The 25,172-nt window shown below is 52.1% G+C and overlaps 1 protein-coding gene across 6 annotated transcripts in view; it reads right to left on the reverse strand.

The window, feature by feature from the left end:
* Nucleotides 1-144: 144 nt before the first annotated feature.
* GCN1 (GCN1 activator of EIF2AK4) overlaps nt 145-25,172 on the reverse strand; it is a 56,917-nt gene continuing 31,889 nt past the window's right edge. For 2 of the 6 annotated variants that reach the window (XM_073790171.1, XM_073790170.1), the window contains exons 31-58: nt 24,948-25,018; nt 24,123-24,288; nt 23,577-23,771; nt 22,253-22,499; nt 21,714-21,835; nt 21,287-21,401; nt 20,003-20,182; nt 17,463-17,683; nt 15,968-16,036; nt 15,628-15,766; nt 15,343-15,539; nt 15,000-15,142; nt 13,597-13,714; nt 13,268-13,483; nt 12,069-12,233; nt 10,161-10,322; nt 9,784-9,876; nt 9,441-9,584; nt 9,072-9,341; nt 8,717-8,830; nt 8,018-8,248; nt 6,003-6,196; nt 5,755-5,869; nt 3,839-3,935; nt 3,322-3,470; nt 2,824-2,931; nt 1,395-1,613; nt 145-866 (exon numbers count right to left, since the gene is read on the reverse strand). In XM_073790171.1, the coding sequence (XP_073646272.1) occupies nt 741-866; nt 1,395-1,613; nt 2,824-2,931; nt 3,322-3,470; nt 3,839-3,935; nt 5,755-5,869; nt 6,003-6,196; nt 8,018-8,248; nt 8,717-8,830; nt 9,072-9,341; nt 9,441-9,584; nt 9,784-9,876; nt 10,161-10,322; nt 12,069-12,233; nt 13,268-13,483; nt 13,597-13,714; nt 15,000-15,142; nt 15,343-15,539; nt 15,628-15,766; nt 15,968-16,036; nt 17,463-17,683; nt 20,003-20,182; nt 21,287-21,401; nt 21,714-21,835; nt 22,253-22,499; nt 23,577-23,771; nt 24,123-24,288; nt 24,948-25,018 (4,386 nt within the window). In that variant the 3' untranslated portion in view covers nt 145-740. Of the gene's footprint in view, nt 867-1,394; nt 1,614-2,823; nt 2,932-3,321; nt 3,471-3,546; nt 3,936-5,754; nt 5,870-6,002; nt 6,197-8,017; nt 8,249-8,716; nt 8,831-9,071; nt 9,342-9,440; nt 9,585-9,783; nt 9,877-10,160; nt 10,323-12,068; nt 12,234-13,267; nt 13,484-13,596; nt 13,715-14,999; nt 15,143-15,342; nt 15,540-15,627; nt 15,767-15,967; nt 16,037-17,462; nt 17,684-20,002; nt 20,183-21,286; nt 21,402-21,713; nt 21,836-22,252; nt 22,500-23,576; nt 23,772-24,122; nt 24,289-24,947; nt 25,019-25,172 lie in introns of those variants that run through there. The other 4 variants (XM_073790172.1, XR_012325200.1, XM_073790175.1 and 1 more) reach the window with 4 other exon arrangements.

The raw sequence follows: 25,172 nt of genomic DNA on the forward strand, positions 1-25,172 counted from the left end.
TCTACAAGACTTCCAAGAGCAGGAGAGAGATGCCCAGAAATCAGACTGCTGACTGTGCTTATGAAAACAGCTGCAAGTCTTGCCTTGTTCCTGACGCAGGAAGCTTCATGTTTAGTGGATGTTTGGAGATTTTTTAAAATCTGCTTATCAAGATTAAATCAAAGCCTTTATTAAACATCCCTCCTTCAAACCACCTGCATTTAAACCTATACCCCTCTCCTGACTTGCGAACTGCTAGGGCTATGTGTGTGTCATTGTCACCTGGAGGGTCAGATCCAGTTGGGCTACACAATGCTGAAAAGCCACACCAAGGCACACCACACTGGACACACCTCCACGGTTCTGTGCCCCTCAGGATCTAGGCAAAGGTTGGCAGCACTGGCCCTGGGACCAGAGCTCAAGCACAGGAGACCAGGAAGCTGAAGTCTGAGCCTCCTTGTTCCAGACCTACATGCAGAACGGACAAGCAGCTCTTGGTTACCACTGGGTGAGGCTCACCAATGTGCTTTTCCTTCTCGTCTCCAAAGAAAAGGGTGAGAGATGGAGGAGGCAATTTTCAGTTGTGTGTGGGTTTGATTTAAGGCTTTGGCTGTGGTCTGCTGATAATATTAAAATACTTTCTGGGAACGCCATCTCCTAAGCTCCCCATCAGAACAAACGTATTTCCAAAAATGAAAACATTGAACAAAGAGGTGGAGCTGAAATGCTGATGCAGAGCCCAGTGGACAGGCCCAGGTCTGTCAGGTCAGGATGGTGTCGTCCACCTGCTCCGTGGAGTCGGCCTGGCTGGCCAGCTTCTTCAGAGACCTTCGGTTGCATTCATTCAGCACCTCCAAGCTGGTCACGTCCAGGATCTTGCAGAGGGACTGGGGGGAAGATGGAAACAAGGAGACGAAGTCAGAAAATATGGCTTCAGATTTCTCCAATCAAAGACAAAAATGAATGTTAACCCAGGACTAGAACCACTGAGGTGGAATCTGGCAAAATAAGGGAATCAGATGGATCCAGGGAAAGCCAAGACAACCACTCATCATGCCTTTCACGTGGTGAGGTATTGTTCAGTGCTTTAAAGGTTGCTCAGCGGGCAGGGGACTGAGTGACAGGACTCTGGGCCTCAATGGGCAGCACTGTGGGATCTGTTGTAGGGCTGTGTGCCACGTGAAAGTCTATTTGAAGAAGGGACTCTGCTGCTGAAAGACGTCTGAACACCTCAGGAGTAGAGGAGTGTGTTTTTAGGCACCAGACCTGTCACTCGACTACAATCTGCCTGTCAACACTCATGCATACGGATGGGGTGGCAGTGAAGAGTGATGCTTAAACACTGTCATGCAGAAGGCCTGCAAGGCCAGTGCCCACAGACGCCCAGGGGAGGCACGCCAGTCCCAGATTCCCACCTGAAACACCTCTTCTCCCTGCCTCATCTTGAGGAGGTTGACGATTGCCTGGTCGCTGTAGGCCCTGACGACGGTGTTTTTATCCTTGGTGTTGTCAAGAAGAGCCTTCAGGATGGGCTTGATGGCCTGGGGGTCCAGGGCAGGCAGTGGGTCCCTGTTTGCCCACCAGATCATCTTCTCAGCCACCAGCCTGATGTCACTGGATGGGTTCTGCAAACACTATGAATAGGAGCGCAAGGCTTTCAGCCAGGCACATCCAGTCTGTTTCTCAAAGCAGCCCAGACTCTGCCCTGACACTCTCTTCATCGTGGAAACTGACCCCACTGCTCCCCTCCGATGCCATCCCCACTGTGGGAGGGTAATAACCAGGTGTGATTCGGACCCTATTCTCTTCCACTTCATCTCATGCCAGTCTCTCCTTTGCTCACCACTCTCGGCCCACGTGGGCGTTCAGCTTCTGCAAACACACCATGCTGCTTCCTGCCTCGGGCCTCTGCACTGGCTGGTCCCACTGCCTGGGACGTGCTTGGCCCAGATCCTCGTTTGGTTGGTTCCTTCTCATCCTTCAGGGCTCAGCTCAAACGTCAGCCTTTAGAGGTCTCCCCGACAGCCCCATCTAAATCAGAGCCTTCCCACAGGCTTTTTGTGTACCTCCACCTCCAGAGATCCTGTCTGCCCTGTTCACCTCTACACCTTCAGGGTCTAGCCCGGCTGGGCACACAGCAGGTCATCAGTAATAAACGCTGATAAAAGCTGCATGCAGGGTGATGCCGTCATACAGGCTCAATCTAATCAGGGCCCTGTAAACTCTCCACTGTGCCTGCAGGGTGGTGCAGTCAGCCTTGGGAACCTCACTACTCAGAGCGAGGTCAGCGCACCAGCAGCACTGACATTGCCTGGGAGCTGGTTACAAAGGCAGGGTCTCAGGCTCGGCCGCATCTCTTAGCATGCAGACTCTGGTTCTGTCTTGTGTGCACACAACCATTTGAGAAGTGTGCTCTATTACACAGGGGCTGGGGCCTCGCCATCAGGCTCCCCAGCTTTCCTCCTTGGGTCTCACAGCCACCACAACAGCCACCACGACAGCCATACTAGTAAGTGTCATGCCTGCTAAAGGCAGGCAGGGAAGAGGAGGTTTATTAAGATTTGAACCCAGGTCTGCCCCAAAGTTTGCAAAATTGGTGTGCCTAGAAAGAATGCCTAAAATGGAGGTTCTTAGCGTGATTTGGGGTCATAGGTCTATTTGACATCCTGACAAAAAGTTGGGCACTCCTCCAGAGAAAAGCTCACACACGACTCTTTTGCATTCCAGCCCTATGGGCTCAGAGATGCCGCAGGCTATCCATGGAGAGCTCCTAGAATACAGAGGACACAGCTCTAGTGTTTTTTGGTCACGGGTCCTTCTCACAAGCCTGGCTGCCCTGCTCACCTTAATGAACAGGCTGGAGAGTTTGGCTGGCAGCTGTCCTCCTCCTGTCTCGATGTGATGCTTCATCAGGAAGCCCATGCCCCGGACCCCGCTCACAGCAATGGGGATCTGTGGAGAGAAGAGAGAGCTAGACAGGGTGGCCTCCGGCTCCGTCCCCGGGGCAGCAGGGCCAGGCACCAGCCCTTCCCCAGGACTTTCCAGGGACCCTGCCTCTTCCCCACCAGTCCCCACCCCCCGGCAGCTCTCATGGAGAGGGTCTGCCGTGGCTGTGAGGCAGATGAACCAAACCCGAGTCACTAGTTCCCAGGTCAGGAATCAGAGACCTTCTGACCTAGAAGGGACCTCTAGATGCTCCAACCCAAACTCCTCACTGTTCAGATGATGAAACTGGGGCCCAGAGAGATCAAGTACTAGTCCAAGGGCACAGTAAGTTACTGGCAAAGGTAAAATTTGAACCCAGGTCTCTGAGCACCAAGTCTGGCTGCCCCAAAGCCTTACCCTGTCTGCCATGGCATTGCTGAGGATCATGTCCTGAACTTCACTGCTGTATCTGCCTGCACAGAGTCTGCTGGGAGCCACATTCACAGCCACGGAGAGAGCCAGGCTCCGCCCGTGCCGAACCATCCAGTCGATGCCAGACACGTCCGCTGGGTGCAAGGACACACTGGGGTCAACCTGTACCTCACAGCATGGCCCACCACCCACGAAGCCCACCTCGCCAACCTGAGACTCATGTGGCAGCTCAGAGCCTGGCAGAAACCCCAGTCCACGCTGCACACAGGCCTCCCTGCCCCGAGTGGATGTCAAGCAGCCATCCCTCACAAACTGCTCCAGACTGTGGCTTGTGTTCTTGGAGCCGAAACACTCGGGGCTGCAGAACCCCCAGAAACTCCATTTTGTTTTAACAGCTGAATTTCCAAGGAGAGGGTGGTCCCACTGTCAGAAGACCCTCTGAGGGGAAGGGGAGACAGAGAGGCCCTGAAAAGAAAGCCCCCCGTGGACACAAGAGGCCTACCCAGCAAGTACTGCTGAAGAACAGTGTTGAGCTCCTCTTCCGTCAGAAAGGCACACAGTTCCCCCAGGCACCCAGCTGAGGAGATGCGAGTGTTGTCCTGACGGAGCAGAGAAGGAAGTGAATGGGGATGCAAGCCCACACGGGCTCCGCGGGAACAACGTTGGAAGGAAGGCGGACCCTAAGTCCAGTCCTCCCTCCAGGCACTCCACGCTCCCACCGCCAGAGCGGGACTGCCACTCACTGCAGCTGCCACTTGGTGCCGTGTTAAAAATTACACACCCAGCACTTAATTTTAGAAAACTCCAGCCTGTGTGCATACGTTAATCATCATCGTAATAGCAAGAATAACTATATTTACATAGCACCTTTCTTCTTACAAGCCTGAATGCTTCATATTTATTATCTCAGTTACTATCGACAGCCCTGTGAGGCGGGGAGGGGCGCGAGCTCCCGCCCACAGTGCCCAGGAAAGGCGGTCAGAGAACCACTTGGAGCTCCACCCCCAACCCCACACCCACCCCCGAACCGCTCATGTGTCCGCCTATGTCCAGAGAGACTCCCTGCTGCCCCGACATTACTCAGGTTTGTCCCGGGAAGTTAAACTGAAGAGCTGATCAACCCAAGGCAATAGGTAAAGGCCGAGTGTTTTGTGTCAAAACCAAAGCCACGTACATAACAAGCCCTGCTGCTCTCCCTGCCAGCTAACTACGGGACACCACACAGTGGATTCAGGTTATGTGCTACAGTATTAGGAAGTGCCAACTTGGCGTGCCTCCCCCAAAACAAAACAAACAACCAGAGCCTCAAGGGCCCATGGGGAGGCATCAGCTGGGCTGGCACTCTGGATTGCCACCTTCGATCCAGCGCAAGTTCTGAGCGAGAGGGTGGTTGGCCAGCACCTTGGGCCTCTGAGCTCCCTGCCCAGGTGCCAAGCAAGGCTAAAGCTGGCTCTCTCTGACACGACAGCCACTCTCTCCACTCTGGATCTATTTTAAGCTCCATTGTGGTGAAATGCAAATTGGTTTACATACTAACTTTTGCTTGCACTGTGCATGGCCCTATAAAAACCGTGACAGACTGTGACCAAAAGAAGGTGGAGTCTCCCATCTGTATCCCAGAGAAGGCTAGAGGGCCGTGATAGTCGGCCCCATGCATGGGCAGACGACGGGGTGTAGCTCCATGTGAACCCAGGGGCCTCTCTCCAGAGATCAGCCCCACAGTGTACATCTGGCCACGCAGCAGAGGGCTGTCAGAGGGCAAAGAGAAAATTCTTCTCAGAGGCTCAAGCCCTCCTGGGCCCGCTACAGCACTGGGCTGTCAAGGGGTACTTCACAAATGCTTCTAGACGGGGTCAGGAAGGGCTACAGTAACGGCATCAGAACAGAACCAGGAGTCACGCGGCTCAGGTGCTGGTTTTGACTCTACCACTTGCTAGGGTGCAGCCCCAAGTGAGTCTCACCCTCTCAAACAGTGCTAAGCCCTCCCACCTGGACAGACACCAGACAGTTTCCTGAGGGCTGTGCCCATGCTTCATTTACCTCTGGGCTAGGCCCTTCAGCTCAGCAAATGTTTTCTAAACCAATAAACGAAACTCTTCACTTTACAACTGGGGAAATGAGGGGCAGAGAGGGAAAATGACTTGTTTAAGACTAGAGGACAAATGAATGAGAGACCTGGGACTTTAAAAACCTTACTTTCCTTATCTATACAACACATCATCGATATCAATATTGATATCAAGACGCGCCTTGTCTCCCTCACTACCAGAGGCGTGGTAAACCACAGAGTGATACGAATATCGGGAGTGATTATCACTACTGACCAAGTTCTTCTAACACAAAGCAGAGATGCTAACCAAAGGAAAGAGAAGGGAAACCAGCCGAGCCCCCCAGCCCCACGTCCACCTGCCGCTGTACCTCGTCATGTCCCAGCGTGCTCAGCAGGAGTGAGACGATGCTTTTCCGGATAACCACGTCCACTTTGGCCCCTGCTCCCTGAATCACAAACCTCAGGGCCTGAAGCATGGTGTCCCTACAGAACCAGTACACCCAACTTAAAACCTGGCTCTGCTTCACCTATGCTCCCGCCGCACAGGCAGGGCCCGGGCTGCTTCAGGAGCTGCCTGGCCTCCCCACGGCCACAGCTCTCCCCACCAGGGCCTTACCTGACACCCGGGTCCTCCATGACCCGGATTCCGTTCAGCAACTCTGTGAAGAGAGGATCCACCTTGATATGGATGGAGATGAGCTTCCCTAGTGCATCAGCAGCCTTCAGGCGCACGCCCCGGTTAGAGTCCTGCAGGGCTTTGGTGAAAGTGGTCTGCAGCTGGGGCAGGAAGGGCTTCAGGGCAATCCCAACCTGTTTGAGAGACCCACACCCAAAAGCACAGCTGAGGTGGAGTCCAGGGCCACAGTGCACTATAGGCACAAAAACAAATGATCACAAACCACCATAAGCTGCCCTGGCTCCCACACATAGGCCAGGAATAGATGTCCCGTTAAGGCAGGGGCGCCCAGCACAGAGAGGTCACACTCAGTCTCCTCTTCCGTTTTCAGCATCCTGCGCTGCACTGGGAGGATGACACCACCAGCACCACCACCACTACCACCACTACCATCCCCCCACCAGCGCCACCAGCAGCACCACCACCAGCAGCACCAGCACCAGCACCACCACCAGCACCACCAGCAGCACCAGCACCAGCACCACCACCAAGGGAGCCGTGGACTTGGCTTAGTGAAGCCCTGTCCACGTGGACAAGTGACTCGAAACCCTTGTCTCCAAATACACTAGAGCAGGCTGGGAGACGCTGTCAGTACCATGGAAGAACATTTTAGTGCAAAGACAGGGAAATGGACCAGGTGTGTAAGGGCAGGTACCATCTACTGAGCATTTAACATTCAGCCTTCAGAACAATCCTATGAAACAGCCTCAGAAGGTCATCCTTGTACACATGTGCGCCCCCTCATTAACAATCCATTCTAATCCCCGACCACACATAGAAAAACAGGCACATTTGTGACAAAATACAGATGAGTCCAAGATGAAAGATTTACTTATTGCTAAATGGGAAAATCAAAGTAGCTGTTTGGAGGTTCAATGCCAATTAAAGTTTGGAGATACTGGGGTCGGGGTTTTGCAGGCAGCTGGGAGGCAGACCACAGAGTGAAGCTGGCAAACCTGCGGCGGGAACCACCTGCCTCGGGAACCACCTGCCTATGGGTGGCACCTGGCTTGTGGCCTAAGGGACAAATTCCAGGAGGGAAGGGCTCCATTTGTATACAGAGTTTAAAAAAACAAAACAAAACACAGAAAAGAACAGCACAGAATGTAAAGATGATACTTAATTTAAAAGAAAAAAAAAAAGACTCAATTTCCTACAGAATGAGGCTGATGCCCACGATCCCATTTTTTATCTGGGAAGATGCTCCCCACACTTTTCTCCCAAAAGGAAAAAGCTACAAATCTTAAGCTTTTGTTCCCAAACCTCAAGTAAGAAATTTTTTTTTTTTTAACAACAACAAATCCTGGCTGTTTATGCTTTTTTAAATCCAAAGGGCTTAATTATTACACTATAAAACATCAGAAACAGTTAATGTGTTCAATCTTTGCTTCTGACACTTTGGGCAAAAACTGAAGTTAACTGCAGTTGATCTCAGATTTCCTTTTCATTCTCTCCTCAGATTCTTTTCACCTCATTTATGAGGTGGTCATAAAGAAGGGAAATGTTTTTGAACAAGGTTTTAATTGTATTTACATGGCCCTGGATTTTGTCCTTTGACCCATTTATAAATAATAGCAATTAACATGCACTGGTGTGTCGAGTGCTTAGAATGTGTCAGGCCTCGTGCCTGATGTTATTTTATCTGAGCCCTGTGTCACACCGCCCTTCGAGAGGCAAGCAGTCTTAGTACTCTCAAAACACAGGTGAGGAAACAGGCTCAGAGGCTGCGTAACTTTCCCAAGGTCATTCTGGCCATACAGCTACCAAGTGGCGGACCTGGAATTGACCATGTGCAGTGCGTCTTGACTCCAAAGTCTTAACTCCCTCTGCTCTGCCGATTCCCCAAGATAAGCTGTCACCCCGCCTCTACGGGACACCGCGTGCCAGCATCCTACACACAAATCCATTCTTTAAGGCCTGAATGGACTGAGAGTGTGAACTCATCAGTCACTCACCTTGGCCAGCAAAAGGCTGAGTGTCTCAAGCAGAGCCGCCTTCACGTTCCAGCTGAACCGGTCCCCCAGGATGCGAATCAGAGGGCCAGTGATGCTGACCACGGAGGGTCTCAGGGCGTCCGCTGAGGTCAGGCGGATCACCAGGCCTAAAGCTTTGGCTGCTTCCTCTTTCTGTTCTGGGCTGCCAGTCAGGACGCCCTCCCGCAACACTGGAAGGATGGAGGTTACTCCCTGACAAGAGAACCACACCTGAGAGTCAAATCTCAAAGGTTCTGGGCCCAGGTGTCTCCCACCCGAAGCAAGGAGCTCCTGTTAGCCAATCTCTCCTCAACTCCATGAGAGATCGATTCAGGCCGCCAGGGTCGCAGCCTGAGATGGTGCTGGCTGGGGAACAGTCTTGACAGTGACAAGAAGAGCAGAGTCCCAGCAGGCCTACCACACAGGGTACCTGCACTGCTGTCACTCACTCACTCTGTCTGAGGTGGCTTCCACCACTTAAACCGAAGATGATGAACGCTGTCCCCAAGGGGTCACCACAGGGAAGAAGCACGCTGCCTGTGAAGGTGCAGAATGGCACCTAGAGCAAGCACTAAGCCAGATTAACACACGGGCTGCTCCAGCGGCCCGACCTCCTGGGACCCAAGGGGAAGGCGGAGGAAGACCGCATGCCTGCCGCACCCTGCACGGGCCCTGGCTTACCTTCTTTGGAAGGCAGAACCCTGGCACGTGTTCGCCTTTGCTCTCATTCCCTATGAGCCGGATTTCTTTGTGTAGTTCCTCAATTAGTGCCAGCTGGTTGCCAGCATCCAGTTTCTGTGGGAAGCCGGGAAAAAGCAGAGAGGATGTCAGAGTTCTAGGTAAAACCCTCTCAAGGCTGTTTCAAAATAATATAGCAGGCGGAAAGGTGTGGGTGGGAGTATAGATAAGACTGCCCACGAATCGACAGATGCTGAAGCTAGGTGACAGGTACATGGGGTGCCTTAGGAGTCTAGTCTTATAAGCGCCTGGAATTGTCCACAACCAGAAGCTGGCTGTGGGGTCCACAGCTCCTCACCTTGGTGATGGCATTCAGGGCATCCCAGCTCTCCTCCAGAACCACAGGGCTGGAGTCGTTGAAGAGGCGGATCAGGCCTGAGACCAGGCTCCGCAGGTGGCTAGTGTAGTCCACCTTTGAGCGGGAACAATAGATGTTGAGGATGATGGCAGCAGCCTGCCTCATGCCCACTTCAGGGCTGCGGGTGGCTTCCAACAGATCCTCGATGATGATCCGGTGCCCGGTGTCATCTTCTACCGAGAGGATCACAGCCTGACAGTTGGCCATCTCCTAAAACCACAGGGGATGCCTCGGCTGAGCACAGCTCCTCCAGGACAGGACAGGATGGGGCAGGGTTAGAGAGCCTGCAGGAGTGACTGTGACACTCACCAGCTGCTCAGCTGGAGTCCCCAGCTTCTCCTTCAGGGCCAACATGACCGCCGGGAGGATCACGCCAAGATGACGGGTCAGGGCGTCGCCTGCCACAGACGAAAGGAAAGCCAGCACCCGGGTATTGACAGGTGGGGTCGTCAGCTGCGGAATGATTAACAGCAACTCAATGGGTGCTGCCCTGTGCTGGCCGCGGCGCTAAGCTCTGGGAGATCCCATCCCACTACAAGAGTCACCAGCCTCTCCCAGCATCTGAGTTCAGAGTTGGCCTTCACGCAGGCCCGGGGAACAGTGATGTGGCTGTGGCTTCTGGGCCAGAGGGTTGCCACGTGTTGGGACTTACCTTGGGCACGAGGTAGGGCAACACCACACGGCTCTTGATGGCCATCACTTGCTTCAGACCATCCAAGGCAAATTCTGACACCTCCTCATCATCCTGCAGAGGGGCAATGGGGGCAATGTTCAGAAGCCGGCTCTTGTCTCCACCTCCACTGTCTTGGACCGGCCGGCGCCAACGTCCTTCTCCAGTCTCCTCCCCTCCTCCCTCTGCACCCACATGGACTGACTGTCAAAGGAGAAACACAGAGCCAAATCCCATCCTGTGCACCCACTCCCTCTGGGGCCCACACTGCGGCTGCCTTGGCAGAATCAGCCCCCCGCGTGTTGCCTCTACAGAGATGGTAAAAGCCCGATTGGTAGGTGTGGGGCAGAGCCACTCACCAGCTGCTTCAGTAAAAACGGGAGGATGTCCTCCAGAGCCTGGTGGCCGATGGTGGAGTGCAGCTGCTCAAAGGTCTTGGCCGCCGCCTCTCTGACCTCCTCCAGCGGATCACACAAGGCCTTCCTTGCCGTGGGCACAAGGGACTCGGAGAAATACAGCACCTGCAACGGTACAGGTGTACTGAACCCGACGTGGCAGAGGGAGAGGAAATCAGCAGGGGGGCGGTGAGGACCTCTGGCCCAGCCAGGCCACCGCTGCTCCCTGGGCTTGACTTTTTTTTTTTTTAACTTAGATGGTTTCTGTGGAAATGCACAAGTATGAAAAAGCAGAGAGGCTGTGTAATCTACTCCCAAGGAGCCTTCACCAGACTTAATAATTAATAGCCTGATTTTTTCCGGCAAGTTCTCCAAATACTCTGGTCTCCTACAGGAACTTCAAACTCGTTCTCATGTCAAGGACCCTAGTGATGTGGCCTCCACTCCCCAGACTCTTTTGCTCATCTTCATAGGAAACTCCGAGTCCTTCTTCAAGTCTCAACTCAAATACTTGCTCCCTGGGACTTCCCTGGTGGCACAGTGGTTAAGAATCCACCTGCCAATGCAGGGGACACGGGTTTGAGCCCTGGTCCAGGAAGATCCCACATGCTGCAGAGCAGCTAAGCCCACGTGCCACAACTACTGAGCCTGCGCTCTAGAGCCCGCGAGCCACAACTGCTGAGCCAGCGTGCCACAACTACTGAAGCCCGCATGCCTAGAGCCTGTGCTCCACAACAAGAGAAGCTTCTTACTGCAGTGAGAAGCCTGCGCACCGCAACGAAGAGTAGCCCCCACTCGACGCAGCTAGAGAAAGCCCTGGCGCAGCAACAAAGACCCAGCACAACCATAAATAAATAAATAAATAAAAATAAAATAAAAATTGAAATTGAAAAAACCTTGCTTCCTTATGAAGTCTTTGCGTCTGCAACGGGACCAATGACAGCTCTGTTTCCTCTGCAACCAATTCCACCAAAGCAACGCCCCCTATGAATCTAAGGACTGAATATGAATATGGCCACCAGCAAGGCCTCAGCCTTTGGGGCACTGACTATTTAATGAATCACAGCTCTTTTGGTGACAGAATTTACCTTTATTCTTTGAAAAATGCAAATATAAAACCCCAAATGTAATACGTATACTGATACACACAGGAGGAGAAGAATCCTGTAAATCAGACGAGGCTTTTCAGGCTGAGCAATTGGCTACGTGCTCGAATTTCTGACCCGCCACCCATTCATTGCTTTGGTGCTTTCATCCCAATCGAGAGCTCTATGCCTACTCTCAACCTACTCCCCACGTTGGGGAGGATCAATGTTTGGAGGATCAATTACCGTAGAAAAGTAGGGTCAGTGAAAAGGACTCCAACCCTCTTGAATGTAGCTGCTATGGAAACAGTCTCATTGCTGGAGACAATGCGTTTCCACCCACTGGGTACTCACTCTCATCTACTCCGCTCCCTCTGAGAACGAGCACACCCTCCTGCTCTCTGCCGCCCTCCACCACTCACACACGTGCACCTCCTTTCTCCGCTAAGTGCACCACACGTGTTAACTGAACTGATGTAGTGACACAAAAGGATTACTCTTGGAGCAACCTCAGGAGTGGTGAGGGAAAGACTATCTCCAATCTCCAAAAGCTACTCCAGGCCTCTAAATCGCTTAGGTCTTATAGCCTGTAAAACTGATGGGAAAGCTGAGAGGGAAATTCCAATGCACTGCGGCCCTGCCGGCACCCCGCTGCCAGCAATGCCCTCTGGAGCGAGGTTCGCATGTCCCTGAGGGTGAAGTGTCGCTAGTGGTGCAGTTTGTCCTGTAACCTCCCTGGCCCTCTGAGTCAGGTGCAGGACCCGCAGGGCCCTGCGGAGATACTCACGGCGTCCCGGCTGGTGGACTTCATGATCTCGCTCAGCCCAATGCACACTCCCTGCCTCTCGTCACTCTTCCGAGACCTCAGGCCTTCCTCAAGGATAGGGATGATCTCAGGTAGGATTTTCTCCCCTAACTTCCGGACGAGATCTCCCAGTGTCCTGGCTGCAATCTGTCGGCAGAGCTCAAGTCAGGACATCGACTCCCTGCAAACCCCAGGGCACCCCATGCACAACTCCAGAATGAGGGCCCTGGAACCTCCCAGACTTTATCCAAGCCAGACTTAACTTTCCCAAACGCTCTTACCCCTGGAGAGCCCCCACGGTGCTTGCAAAACATGACAAAATAAAATGATCTCTCTGCGTCACACACACCTACACAACCTAAAGCAAAAGCTGGCACCTTATATACGACCAAGAAACTCATCATGTGCTGCCCAGTCAAGGGCCGATTTCCCTGGATCAAAAACTGGGGCCTAGAAGTCACTTAACCCTCATGCTCTTGCCCAGGAAAGCGGACCCTGAATTTGGGATAAACACTTTAAGGAAAAAAACTCATCTCCTCTGAGGCCTCATGCAAACCCTTCTTCAGAGCCAAATACACATCTGCTTGCCAGGGATGGGGGTTGGGGGTGGGCCAAAGAGGACTGGCAGGAGCGATCATCAGCCCTGGTGGGCCTCTCCTCCAGCTGCACCGGCCTTCGTTCAGCCCCTGCTGTTGGCCACATTCCCGCCCACCTCATGGCTTGTGCACATCCCATCCTGGTATCTCAAGCACTAGTCCCTTGGTCTGGAACAGTCTTTCATCACCTCCCCACCCATTAATGCTCACTCATCGTTCATCTTCAAGCATCACTTCTTCTGAGAAGGCTTCCCTGACCCCCAGCTGGTTGACCTGTTATAAGCATTAGCAGTGCCACATAGCACTTGCCATAGTTGCATTTTCCATCTGTTTTTGTGATTATTTGATTAACATTCATCTCCTCTACCAGACTGTAGCTCCACGAGGCTGCCTTTCTTCTCCACTATCTCCCCAGGTCTTGGGCCGCTGCTTAGCACATAGTAGATGATAAATATTTGTTGAATAACTAAGTAAATAAATAAATGCTCCCGTGTTAGATAGGGGACCCTAGGGACTCTCCCATCCTCTGCAGGCATCAGAGGCATCAGGGGCTGCTTGGTCAGAAGCAAGGCCTGCGAAACTTACCGTTCTCTTATCTGCACACGTGCTGGCCAGGAAACCCAACAGGAGCCCAAAGAGGGTGGGCAGGATCTCACGCAAGGTGCGGGGGGTATTGGAGACCACAATCTTCCAGACGTGCAGGGATGCTTGCCGCACAACCAGCTGGGTGTCAGAGCGGCCCATGTACAGGCCTGCTAACACCCGGTTCCGCCGATCTACCCCCAGGGCAGTGATGATTGCCTGCAACAGTGGAAAGAAGCAGAGAACACGAGGTGGTGAAGCCTCCACAGTGTGAGTGCCAGGGAGTCTCCCTACCATCAGCAGAGGGAGGAAAATCAAAATAAGGCACACACCTTGTTGGACTGGGCAGTTCCGAAGTTATCATCTTCAGAGGCAGTTTCTGTGGTCATCTTCCCTGTGACTCCTGAGATGTGGAACAGGAGATCCCCAAGGAGCTGAACAGAGCTGAACCTGAGGAGGCCAAGAACAGAGTCACACAGTCACAGGAGGCTGTCTCAGTGCACAACCAAGCCACTGGACAGAAAAGAGAATAGAAGGAAATGTACCCAAAACACTCATGGCGGTTCTCTTAGAACAGGAGAGGTCACAGACGATACTCATTTCTTTATAGTCTCCCACATATGTTCCTTCCAAGTTATCTACTAATGAACATTACTTTAATAATAAAAAAGGACATTTTTTAAAAGCAGATACAAAAATTTCTATAATAAAGTTATTAAAAAGACAGAAGAGAGCACAGAGGGAAGTATTAACAAGAAACCAGGAATGTGGATCATCAGAACTACAGACATAAGGAGAGGCCTAGAAGGATAAACTTTTGTTTCTCTTCAAATTAAATTAGATTTATTGTTGTTGTTTTTTTGGCGGTACGCGGGCCTCTCACTGCTGTGGCCTCTCCCGTTGCGGAGCACAGGCTCCGGACGCGCAGGCTCAGCGGCCATGGCTCACGGGCCCAGCCACCCCGCGGCATGTGGGATCTTCCTGGACCAGGGCACGAACCCATGTCCTCTGCATTGGCAGGCGGACTCTCAACCACTGCGCCACCAGGGAAGCCCAGATTTATTGTTTTTAATGATTACAGAAATACCATATTGAAATTGAAAATTCAAACAATACAAAAAAAATATAAAGAGAGTGTAAACAATCACCCAGACTCCCAGCACCCAGGCAACCACTCTGACACTCCAGTGACACCCTTGTACACATCACCCTCCCACACACACCATGTGTGAAGTGGGCCTGCACCACATACACCGGGCCATGGCCCGCACCTTTCCATCAACAATAGGTCGAGGAGCTTTCTGTGTTAGCTGACATAGTCCTTATGCCATTCTTTGTAATGGCCAAATCAAAGTTCATGGTGTGGATGTGCGATGACTTTTGTAAACCTACCTTCAGTTTTTCAAATGATAAACAATACCGCAACAAACATCCTTCTAAATACATCTTTAAGCACTTGACTAAATATGTCCTTGCAATAAAATCCTAGAAGTAGAATTTTCAGATTAAAAAGCATTTGCATTTAAAATTTTGACACAAACTGAAGGACTGAATAGAGAAAACTTTTTAGAAGAGAATTAGAATTGAAGACACTGCTATGGGATACTGGAGTTACAAAATGGTTAAAAGCGAGGGTCTGGAAAAATTGAGAGTTTTTCGCAGCATTTTGCTTTTCATTTCTCAGTTCCCCAAACACAGAACTATGGCCACTGGCTCTTTCCGCCTGAGTTCTCACCTTATTCTCCAGAGGTCGTCAAAGAGGCCTTGCTCCAGCTGGGGCAGCAGCAGGGCTATGGCCGTCTCGGCGTACATGGAGATGACCCGCTGGCCCGCACGCAGAGCGGTATCACGCACAAACTCGTTCTCATCAGCAAGAGCCTGTGCACACAGAGGGTGGGTCAGCCAGAACTGCCTCCCCCTAGGCACCCAAACCTAAGAGGAAATGGGACTCCCTGAAGAGCAGGATGAGGACTCCTGCCACCCAGCCCCAATTGGCGGGGAGCCCTAGCTCTCTGGGAGAGCGCATGTGTCCTGCCCTCCTCAGTAATTCTATCCTCAGCATTTTCGCTGGTGCCTACTTTGAGGATACAGGGGATGATGGGTCCCACATAAGGAGTGAACTTGTCCCCGAAGGTGATGGGCAGGTAGTTGAACATCATGATATAGCCATCTCGGACGTGGGGTGCAATGTCCACTTTGCTGGCTGTAGCCACAATTTCTGGCATCAGCTTCTCCAACTTCTCCACCCCCAAGCCAGCCATGACCTCGGCCAACCCTGCAAGAAAAGGACAGAATGAGCCCATCAGATCTAAGGGTTCCCAGAGGGCACTGCCGGTCTGGCCCCTGGGCCCGCCCTGCCTCACCCTGCGCAGCGCCTGAGCGATCCACAGAGCTCTGCTCATAGGTCAGTGTCTCCATCAGCCACGGCAGCAAGTCCTCAAAGCATGACTCCCCCATGCCCTTCACCATGGCTCCAAGAGCCTTTGCAGACACCGTCCGCACCTGTCAGGTAACCAAGAGCAGGGATGGTGAGGAGATGTGGCTCAAGACCAGGTGACCATGCAGGAGCAAGGCGGGGTGCCCTAGGGTCTCCTTCCCTTTACCAGACAGACGCAAATGCAGCTTATAGGGAATTCTTAGGAGTCAATTTTCTGGGACTGGGCTAAAATAACGAGCTCCTGCCCCCTCTCCTCCCAGACTCACCTCAGGTACAGGATCCAAAAGAGAAGCTTTCAGACCAGGCGTCACGCTTGGCAGGTAAGGAGCCAAGTCCTGCAATAACAGAAGAGGTGGCTCAGGGGAGGCCCAATTCCGGCTTTCTCCAGCCCTGCTTCACGGTGGACCCTGACCACACCATTCTGTTGGCTAGGAGCGCTCACAGGGGTGCTTGTCACTGGCAAAGAACCCCCATCACTCCCACTGGTTCCTTGAAGGCCCATGTGATTGCTCAGGGAAACCTACAAGGGACCCCAGGCCCACCCTCAAGAGGTCGAGTGAGCCCCCAGATGCAGTTCAATGCTCTTCCTCCTCCTGGGACCAAGGGCTGCCCAGACTCAGGAATCTAGGAAATTCTTTTGGCACTCCTTTCAGAATTGCATTATCATCTTTTCACTCTCTTCACCTTAAAAGGTTTATGTCTCTTGATACGGCATTCAGCTTTCAGAAACAGTTTTAAATATAGAAAATGCCTTATGTTCACTGCAGCATCATTTAAAATAGCAAAAAACCTTGGACACTGTATGACCAACAATAGAATTATATAAGTTATGATATATAAACTCGTTGGAATATTACATAACTATTAAAAACTCAGTTTTATGAATAACTTGCTATAACTTAGAAATACATTTATGTTTGGAAATATCTTTTTTTTTTTTGCGGTACGCGGGCCTCTCACTGTTGTGGCCTCTCCCATTGCGGAGCACAGGCTCCGGATGCGCAGGCTCAGCGGCCATGGTTCACGGGCCCACCCGCTCCGCGGCATGTGGGATCTTCCCGGACCGGGGCACGAACCCGTGTCCCCTGCATCGGCAGGCGGACTCTCAACCACTGCGCCACCAGGGAAGCCCGGAAATATCATTTTTTTACATGTAATTTAAAAACATTAACAATAATTATTTTAGCTTTTGGAGGGCTATGGATAAAATTTTTTGGTTTTCCAACTATCCCAAATTTCCTAGGATTGACTAACTTTCCCACTTTATCTCTTGTGCCCATAGCCTCAGCAAGCAAAGCAGATCTGTGGTAGTGAGATCACACATCCAAGCCCCTAGGAGCAAGTAAACAAACAAAGTCAATCTCCCAAACTAGGCTAATTTCCTCTGAGAGGCTTACAGAAGCAAATGCTTTCAACAAGAAAACACCGCAAGCAGTCAAAGCAGCAGCCGGTTTCCCAACACTCCTGAAAGGTCGTCAAAGGCAAGGCTGGACCTTTCCTCCCTGTCAATCTATAAAAGGAGCCCAGTGGGACAGGCCTCACCTGGGGTCTGAGCTAGTAAGGACTTGTATCGCTATGTTCTGGAAGATGCCCAGAGAGCCTAGATTTCTACCCTCCACCCCCAAATGGTCCATTTCTCCCCACAAATATAATCAGGGGCCAAATGCTCATAGCTCTCCTGTGTCTACTGTCAGTAGGGACTCTGTGCCCTAAACCAGCATCCATTAGTCTGTCCTGTACGAGCCCCAGATAGGCTGATACCTTCTGGTCTGTCAGGGAGTACATGTTGCCAATGATCTGGGCTGCCATCTTCCGTGTGTCCGTGGAACGGTCCTGGAAGGCTCTCTGGACAATGGGCATGATGAGGGCCAGGGACGGGGCATCAATGAAGTGGACAAACTTGGTATCCAGCAAGGTCTGCAAGCACTTCTGGGTCTTCCGAGAGGGGTCCGTCAGGGCATCCAGCAGGACTGGGGCAATGGCTGCATGTCCAAACAAGAGAGAGGCTGCTTTGTACAAGTCTATGGTGTGGCAAATCTGCTGGATCCCCAGCACTAGAGGGAGCCAAAAGAGAAGGGAGTCCAAGGTCACCCCTCCCTAGAGCCCCGCGAATCGCCAACTGAGGAAGCCAGCCTGTCTGCAAAGAGCAACTCTATTCTTGCTCCCCAAGAGGAAGCGGTGTGGGGACAGCAGCCATCACCCCTTTGCACTGCACAGTTGTGGTCTGGTGGGGCACCTGTGGGCTAGCTTCAATGGCACTGAGCTGCAGCCTCAGTGCTGGGCCTCCATGGGAGAGCTACTTGGACAACATGGATCTTATTCTGGAAGCAGCAACCCAAAGTGGTCTTGCGAAAAAACTGTTTGGAGACACCAAAGGCCCCTGAACCAGTGGTGGGAGTGAAGCACACAATACTCAGAGCAGCTAAGCCCAGGTACAACAAGCTCTCAAAAGTTCAGCACCATCAGCCCAGCAGAAGGAATTCCAAGAGGAATACCTGGCTTATCTTTTCCACAAACCCAGGGAATTCAACAACTACAAAGACACATGCTGGTCAAGACTTTTAAGGGAATTCCCTGGCAGTCCAGTGGTTAGGACTTGGTGCTTTCACTGCCAGGACCCATGTTCAATCCCTGGTCAGGCGACTAAGATCACGCAAGCCAAGCACGCAGACCAAAAAAAACAACAACAGAAAACAACAACAACAAAAAACTAATAACTCAGTTAAAAAATGGGCAAAGGATTTGAACAGACAGTTTTCCAAAGAAGATATGCAAATGAAAAATAAGCACATGAAAACATGTTCCACATCATTAGTCATTAGGGAAATGCAAATCAAAACCACAATGAAATGCCACTTCACACCCACGAGGATGACTGTAACCAAAAAGACAGACAATAACAGAGGTGGCAACTGGAACTCGCATACACTGCTGCCGGGAATGTCAAATGGTACAGCTGCGTGGGGTAACAGTCTAGCACTTCCTCAAAAAGGTAAACAGTTACCACATGACCCAGCGATTCCATTCCTAGGTATCTAACCAAGAGAACTGAAATCATGCCTACAGGGAAAAAAAAAAAAACCTTGGATACAGACGTTCATAGCAATATTAACAGCCAAAAAGTGGAAACGACCCAAACATCTACCAATTGATGAATGGATAAACAAAATGTGGTATACTCATTCATTGGAATACATTATTGGGCCATAAAAGGAAAGAAGTACTGATACATGCTACAGTGTGGATGAACCTTGAAAACATAATGCTAAATGCAAGAAGCTAGACATAAAAGGCCACACACTGTATGATGCCATTTACGTGAAGTGTCCAGAATAGGCAAACTCAGAGACAGAAAATAGATTAGTGGTTGTCAGAGGCTAGAGGTAGGAGGGGAAATGAGGAGTGAATGCTAATGGGTGGGTGTGGGGTTCCTTTCTGAGATGATGAAAATGCCCCGGAACTAAACAGCAGTGATACTTACATAATTTTGTGAAAATGCTAAAAACCACTAAGTTGTACATTTTTGAGAAGTGAATTTTACATTATACAAACTAGTCAATTAAAAAAAAAAAGGCCCCAGGCTGGATTCTGAAAATGAAGGCATTCATTTGATAGAGATGAGACTATTCTGGGCCTGAGAAATCCCCAGGGGTGTTGGACATTGTAAACAACAACAAAATCCACATCTACCTATTCATCCCTTAAAAAACAAAAACAAAAACCCATCATTTTCTGAATGAAAACAAGTCTGGAAATACTCAGGCTGAAAGGCACTGAATGGGTACCGATGTTCTATGCTGAAGCTTAAAAATTAACAAGTACAGTACTGGTCAAGGTAGCTGGCTGGGGTTTGTTTCTAGAAATCAATCTTTCCCTAATTACTCAAGAAATAACCACAGTAAAAAGTAAGCTCCCTAACCCCTCTATCACAGGCCTCCTGGAATGAGAGAGAATAGAAAAGTTCCCCAAAACCTAACACTTTGGATGATGCAGATGTGGTCCAGAGCTTGTCATTTATCTGTTGACCTCAAGGCTCCCTTAGAGTCAAGCTATTTCTGGGCCAACAACTCAGTTTCCCTACCTGAGCAGTCAATGACTGCTCCAGACCAACAGGAAAACAGACCACTTCCAAACTACTTTCCACTTATTATCGTAGGAAAAGGGCTCCCCCAAATTTAGAGGTTACCTCAATGTGAACATATCTGTCCTCAGAGGGCCTAAGCTGAATGGGTGCATGTTCCCTGCAGTGTCCAGGGATAGGAGGAGGAACCGGGGCCAGTGCCCTCGTGGGAGAGGCGTACCCAGGATCTCCGGGTTCCTGATGACGGAGCCAATTTGCCTGAGCGCCTGCTGTCCGGCCTTCTGCACTTTGACGTGGGAGTCGGTGAGCACCTCTGTGAGCTTGGGCACGATGTTGGGTAGGCAGGACGACAGCTGCTTAGGAGCACAGTACGCCATCGCCCCAAGCAATTCCACCGACCCTGCAGACGGCAGACACACGCCCAGCATGAAATCACTGAGCACAGGTTGGCAAGTCGCCTGGGCTGGCTGCCCGGGCAAGGGACACACGGCCTGCTCCTCTGCAGACTGCTCCAGCAGTCCCGGGAAGAGGGCACAGGGCCGGGCTCCAGCCAAGCGAGCAAAATGCTCCTGAGGCCTGCTGAGCCTGGGCAAGAGGCTGGGCAGTATTGGGGAGAGTAGCCAGACCTGGCTTAGAGCTGACAGTGATCCAAGGTCAATTCACTGAATTTCTCTGGCCTCAGTCTCCTCATCCACAAATGAGGAGACTGATTAAGATTGTGATTTTTCAAGATGTAGGGGGAAGCCTGAAGGACTGAGGAGGAAGCCCCGATGCTGACCCTCCCCAAACCTGAGCAACTCTGTTTTACAAATTAGGATTCCAAACAAGATTACATTTTTTAAAAAGGGGTTTCGGGACTTCCCTGGTGGCGCAGTGGTTAAGAATCTGCCTGCCAACGCAGGGGACACAGGTTCAACCCCTGGTCCGGGAAGGTCCCACATGCCGCAGAGCAACTAAGCCCGCCCCGTGTGCCATGACTACTGAGCCTGCGCTCTAGAGCCCGCGAGCCACAACTACTGAGCCCGCGTGCCACAACTACTGAAGCCCACGCACCTAGAGCCCGTGCTCCACAACAAGAGAAGCCACTGCGTGAGAAGCCCACGCACTGCAATGAAGAATAGCCCCCGCTTGCCGCAACTAGAGAAAGCCCACGCGCAGCAACAAAGACCCAACACCACCAAAAATAAAATAAAAATTGATTCATTAAAAAAAAAAAAAAAAAGGCGGTTTAATGGGGTGGGGAGAAAGGCTTTAAAATCACAGACCTAGCCACAGACAAGCCTTAAAGCTCTGCGATTTCCTGACTTAGGTCTGTGGCTCCTGTGAGAGGCCTGTTCTTTGCAAGAAAGCAACAAACTAATAAAGGAATGAGCTGCCTAACCAGAGTCTTGGCCTCATCCCTGGGCTGGGGAGCACACACAGCACAAGAGCTGTGGCTCTGGACCCCTGTAAGGGCAGTTTTCAGAACAGGAAGTTGAGGGAGGGAGGGAGGGAGTGGCCTTACCGGCTTTGGTCCTCCAGGATTCCTCCTCCAGGGCAGCCAATAAGGAGGGGAGCACCAGCTTCACCCCATGAGCACTCAGGTTGCTCATCACAGCCTTGGCACAGTCATCTGCAGCCTCAAGGGAGGAGAAAAGATGTTCAGGGGCCTCCTCGGCTACGCAAGGGTCAAGGCCTGATGCTGGACCGAGGGTTCTCCTGGTGACCAACGCTCACTGGGGGGGTCTACTGCGTCAGACCCTGTGCCCAGGCCCGCAGAGACAGCTGAGCAGGAGAAACATGGTTTCTCACCTTACAGGGCTTCAGTACTTCACTGGGAACCAGAGGAGTCCGTACCAGTAACCAGTGTCCAAGATGCGGGCAGAGGGCTTGCCAGCAGCAGGGGCCTCGAACCACTGCCAGCCATTCCCAAGTGCAGCCTCAGGACTTACCTCACGCACGTACTGGTTCCCATCCCCGAAGCACAGCAGCAGATGGGGCAGCACATGAACCACATACGGCTCGAAGAGCTTCCCCAGCATGGTGCAGAGCATCTCGAAGGCAAAGAGCGCTCCTGGGGGAGAAGGCAGGACGGCTGGGAACAGGATGTCCTCTCGGGGCAGCCACAGGACAAGCTCCCCACCACCTCCTCATCCTCTGGAAACACTCAGGGCAGCTGTGGGACTAAAGTGGCTGCCCCGTGAGGGAGCAGCCCCTCTGCCTCCCCTGAGCAGAAAGGAGGTGAGAACAGGGAGCACTAACAGCTAGAATGGCAATCTCTCTCAGCTGAGGGTGTTGCTGAGTTAGAAAAAAGGGAAGTCCGGGCCGCATCAGCAAGGATGGGATGGAATGGCTCACAGACAGCTGCCCCCCCTGCAGCACACACACAAACGCCAGCCTTCAGCAGGGGAGGAAAAGCCAGATTCCCTCCTCTGGCAGCCATGGGGACTGACCTCCCACGCTGGGCGGCACCGAGCTTGGAGACACTCACCCTCTCGGCGGCGGAAGTTCTTCTTGTCCTGGATGGCATCAGTCAGCGCAGCCATCATCTCCTGCTGCTTCAGCGACAGGATGCCCAGGCCCTTTACCAGGCCCGCCAGCCCGTAAGCAGCCCCTTTGCGCTCAGCGTACTTGTCTGACTCCAGCAGCTGCTGCATCAGCCTCTGGATCATCCCTCCAGCGTCCTCCTTGATGGCGGGGACGAGGGGCGGCAAGCAGCTGGCCACGGATTCCTGGACCTGGGGGAGGGGCCCACCGCGTCAGTGCTGCAGCTCAACCACAGCCAGGCCCTGGCAGCCGATGCAGTCTTCTGCAGCACCTCACCCCTAGACGTCCCCCAGCCCCATCTCAGCCACCGCCTGTCAGACCACACAGAGCATCGGAAAGGCAGATGGTGGTACAAGCTCATGCCTGACCCGCATTCCGTCAGGGTGCACGCTACATCTGTTAGCCAGGAGAGCATCAGCCATTACGGTGCTATTTCTGGTCTGAAGAGAGAACCTAGGCCTGGGCAGGTGGGGTAAAACCTCAGGAAGATTAAACCCACTCACAGAGGAAGATCCAGAGAGAAACATGCTACTGTGCCTCCTTAAAAACAACCCAAGTCTCTCAGTTTTCAAATTTGTCAGTCAGGGAAATGGGGCTGGGCCTTACAGGGCCAGGTCCAAATCAAGCAGTCCCAAAAGATGCTGTCAATCGTCTTCCAGCCACAGCTCATGAAGCCCGACCAGGGCAGCGAGGCAGTCTGCAGCCAGGGGCCTGGGCAGGAAGCTTGGGAGGCCAGGTACTCTGACAGACTATTTGACCACAATTCAGTAAACCTGTGGTTTTCAACTGTGCCTTTGAGGAGGACACTCTGGATTGTCCGAAATGCAAATAACAGAAAATACATGTAAATGTGTTTTTTAAATAAGAGAAAAAAAAAAATCCTTTGCACTGTGGCTTGGAGGCTGCATCACAAGGCCCCCAAAACATATAACTAACGCAGGGAGAGGATCAGGAAAAGGCTAACACAACAAGAACGATTCATTTTTTTTTTAAACCTCTGTATCCCCAGGGACAGGTTTACTCTAAATGCAAAAAATGACTCTTAGAAAATGAGTAGAAAAAAATGAAAACATCTAAGAGGTCTACTAGAACAAAGTAACAAACTAACTCCCCCTCCAGAGGTGAGTATTCCTGACTATAAACCAGGCTGTCCCAAGACGAGATGACTCCTCGCAGAGAACTGGGCCTTCTGCACCCTGATACCCGACTCTGTCCCTAGCGTCCCACTGCCCACCCACAGTTGGGGCCCCAGGCCAGAGGGCAGGTACCTGTTGGGAGGGGGTGGAGAGAGCGGCGATGAGCTTGGCGACAATAGGCTTCACTTTGGGGTCACTCTTTTCCAGGTGCTTGGCTAGAGAGCCCATCAGGACCACCACGCTCTGCCGCACAGCGTCATAGCTGGCATCATTGGGTGCGTTCTTCAGGAACTCCTCAAACACCGGCAGCAGCGAGTTGACGTTCTCCTGGAAAGCCAAGAGCTCCTGGAGCCTCACATCAGCCCATAGGCTGTGCCTGGGGATGACGGTCTCTGCCCCAGGACCAAGCCCAAGTCTGGCTCTGGGACAGGCATCCTAACAAGCTAGCCAGCAGTGCCAGCGGGTTTCCCAGTCTTCTGGCAGGACTGCAGCAGACTTACAAGAATTTAACACCCTTTTGGGGGGGTCTTTATGACTCAAAAGAAATACAAATGGAATTTTCCACAGGGGCTAGTGCCCTGCCAGGATTTCGAGCACTCAGCATCCCTGTGGCACCACTGCTCAGCCCACCTTGGCCCAGCCTTCTCCCCACCTCCTCAGCTAGCTGAAATCTTTTACCTTCCCATGCGTGTTGAGCGTCTCAAGGGCTGCATCTAACATGCACTTCCGGACATCTGGGTTTCGGTCGTTGAGGGCATCAGGGACAAAAAATTGAAAGAGTGGCTTCACCTGAGAACTGTCCAAACACTGGGAGAGCTTGTTCAGGGCCAAAGCCAAGCCACACCTAGGAAAGAAGGGGGAGCATGTCAGGGGGGCAAGGGCAAGCCAGAGGCCTCCTCCCCTGCTGGTGGCACCTATCCCAGTATGTCACTAGGAGAGTGAGCCTGCCAACAGCAAACACTGCTTCAGGGGCAGAGCACAACACAGAGCCCAATGCCCTGTGCTTACCCACTGCTGTGCCCACTGGTGTGGCAACGGCCCACTTGTAAAACAGAGACCTCCTATCTGTCCAGAGTTTACCTCCTACAGGGTGACCTTGGGGAGGGGACCAGCTCTGCCTCTGTTTCCCCATGTGTGAGTGCATCGCCTACCCCTCTCCCTCCAGGGGAGGAGGAAAGGGAGGTGAAGGAACCAGATGTGAAGGCATTCAGAAGTGGACATACTCTACAAAGGCTAAGTACTATTATTCTTTCAGCTACAGCAGTAAGGAGGGGCCTAGGGACCTCTACAGAAACAGAGTCCCTCGGAGGAAAGGAGAAACATGTCGTCTAGCTAGCCAGGAAGAGCCAGAACTTGAACTCAGGTCTCTGACTCAGAGGGAGGTCTTGCTGTTTCCCTCCGCTGATCCATTATCCCATGCTGCCTCTTCACAGCACCCAGCCCAGCCAACCTGCCACACCTCAGAAAGCACTGAGTGGTACAAGGCTGAAGCAACTGTTATACCTGGCTTCCCACTGATCTGGAGGAGATTCTGAGATAACTCGTCCCAAAGCATCCAGCACCGGGGGCGGCCGCTGCAACAGACAGGTTGATCAATGCACTGCAGTGCTCTCTCCAATAAAGCCAATGACCCAGGTGAGACGGGAGATTAGGCACAAGCCACCCTGAGCCACAGTATGGCTCCTGTTTGGAGCAGGTGGGAGGTTGAAAATGGTCCAACCCACCCTT

Source organism: Tursiops truncatus, chromosome 13 (assembly GCF_011762595.2).
Source record: "Tursiops truncatus isolate mTurTru1 chromosome 13, mTurTru1.mat.Y, whole genome shotgun sequence".
Taxonomy (NCBI): Eukaryota; Metazoa; Chordata; class Mammalia; order Artiodactyla; family Delphinidae; genus Tursiops; species Tursiops truncatus.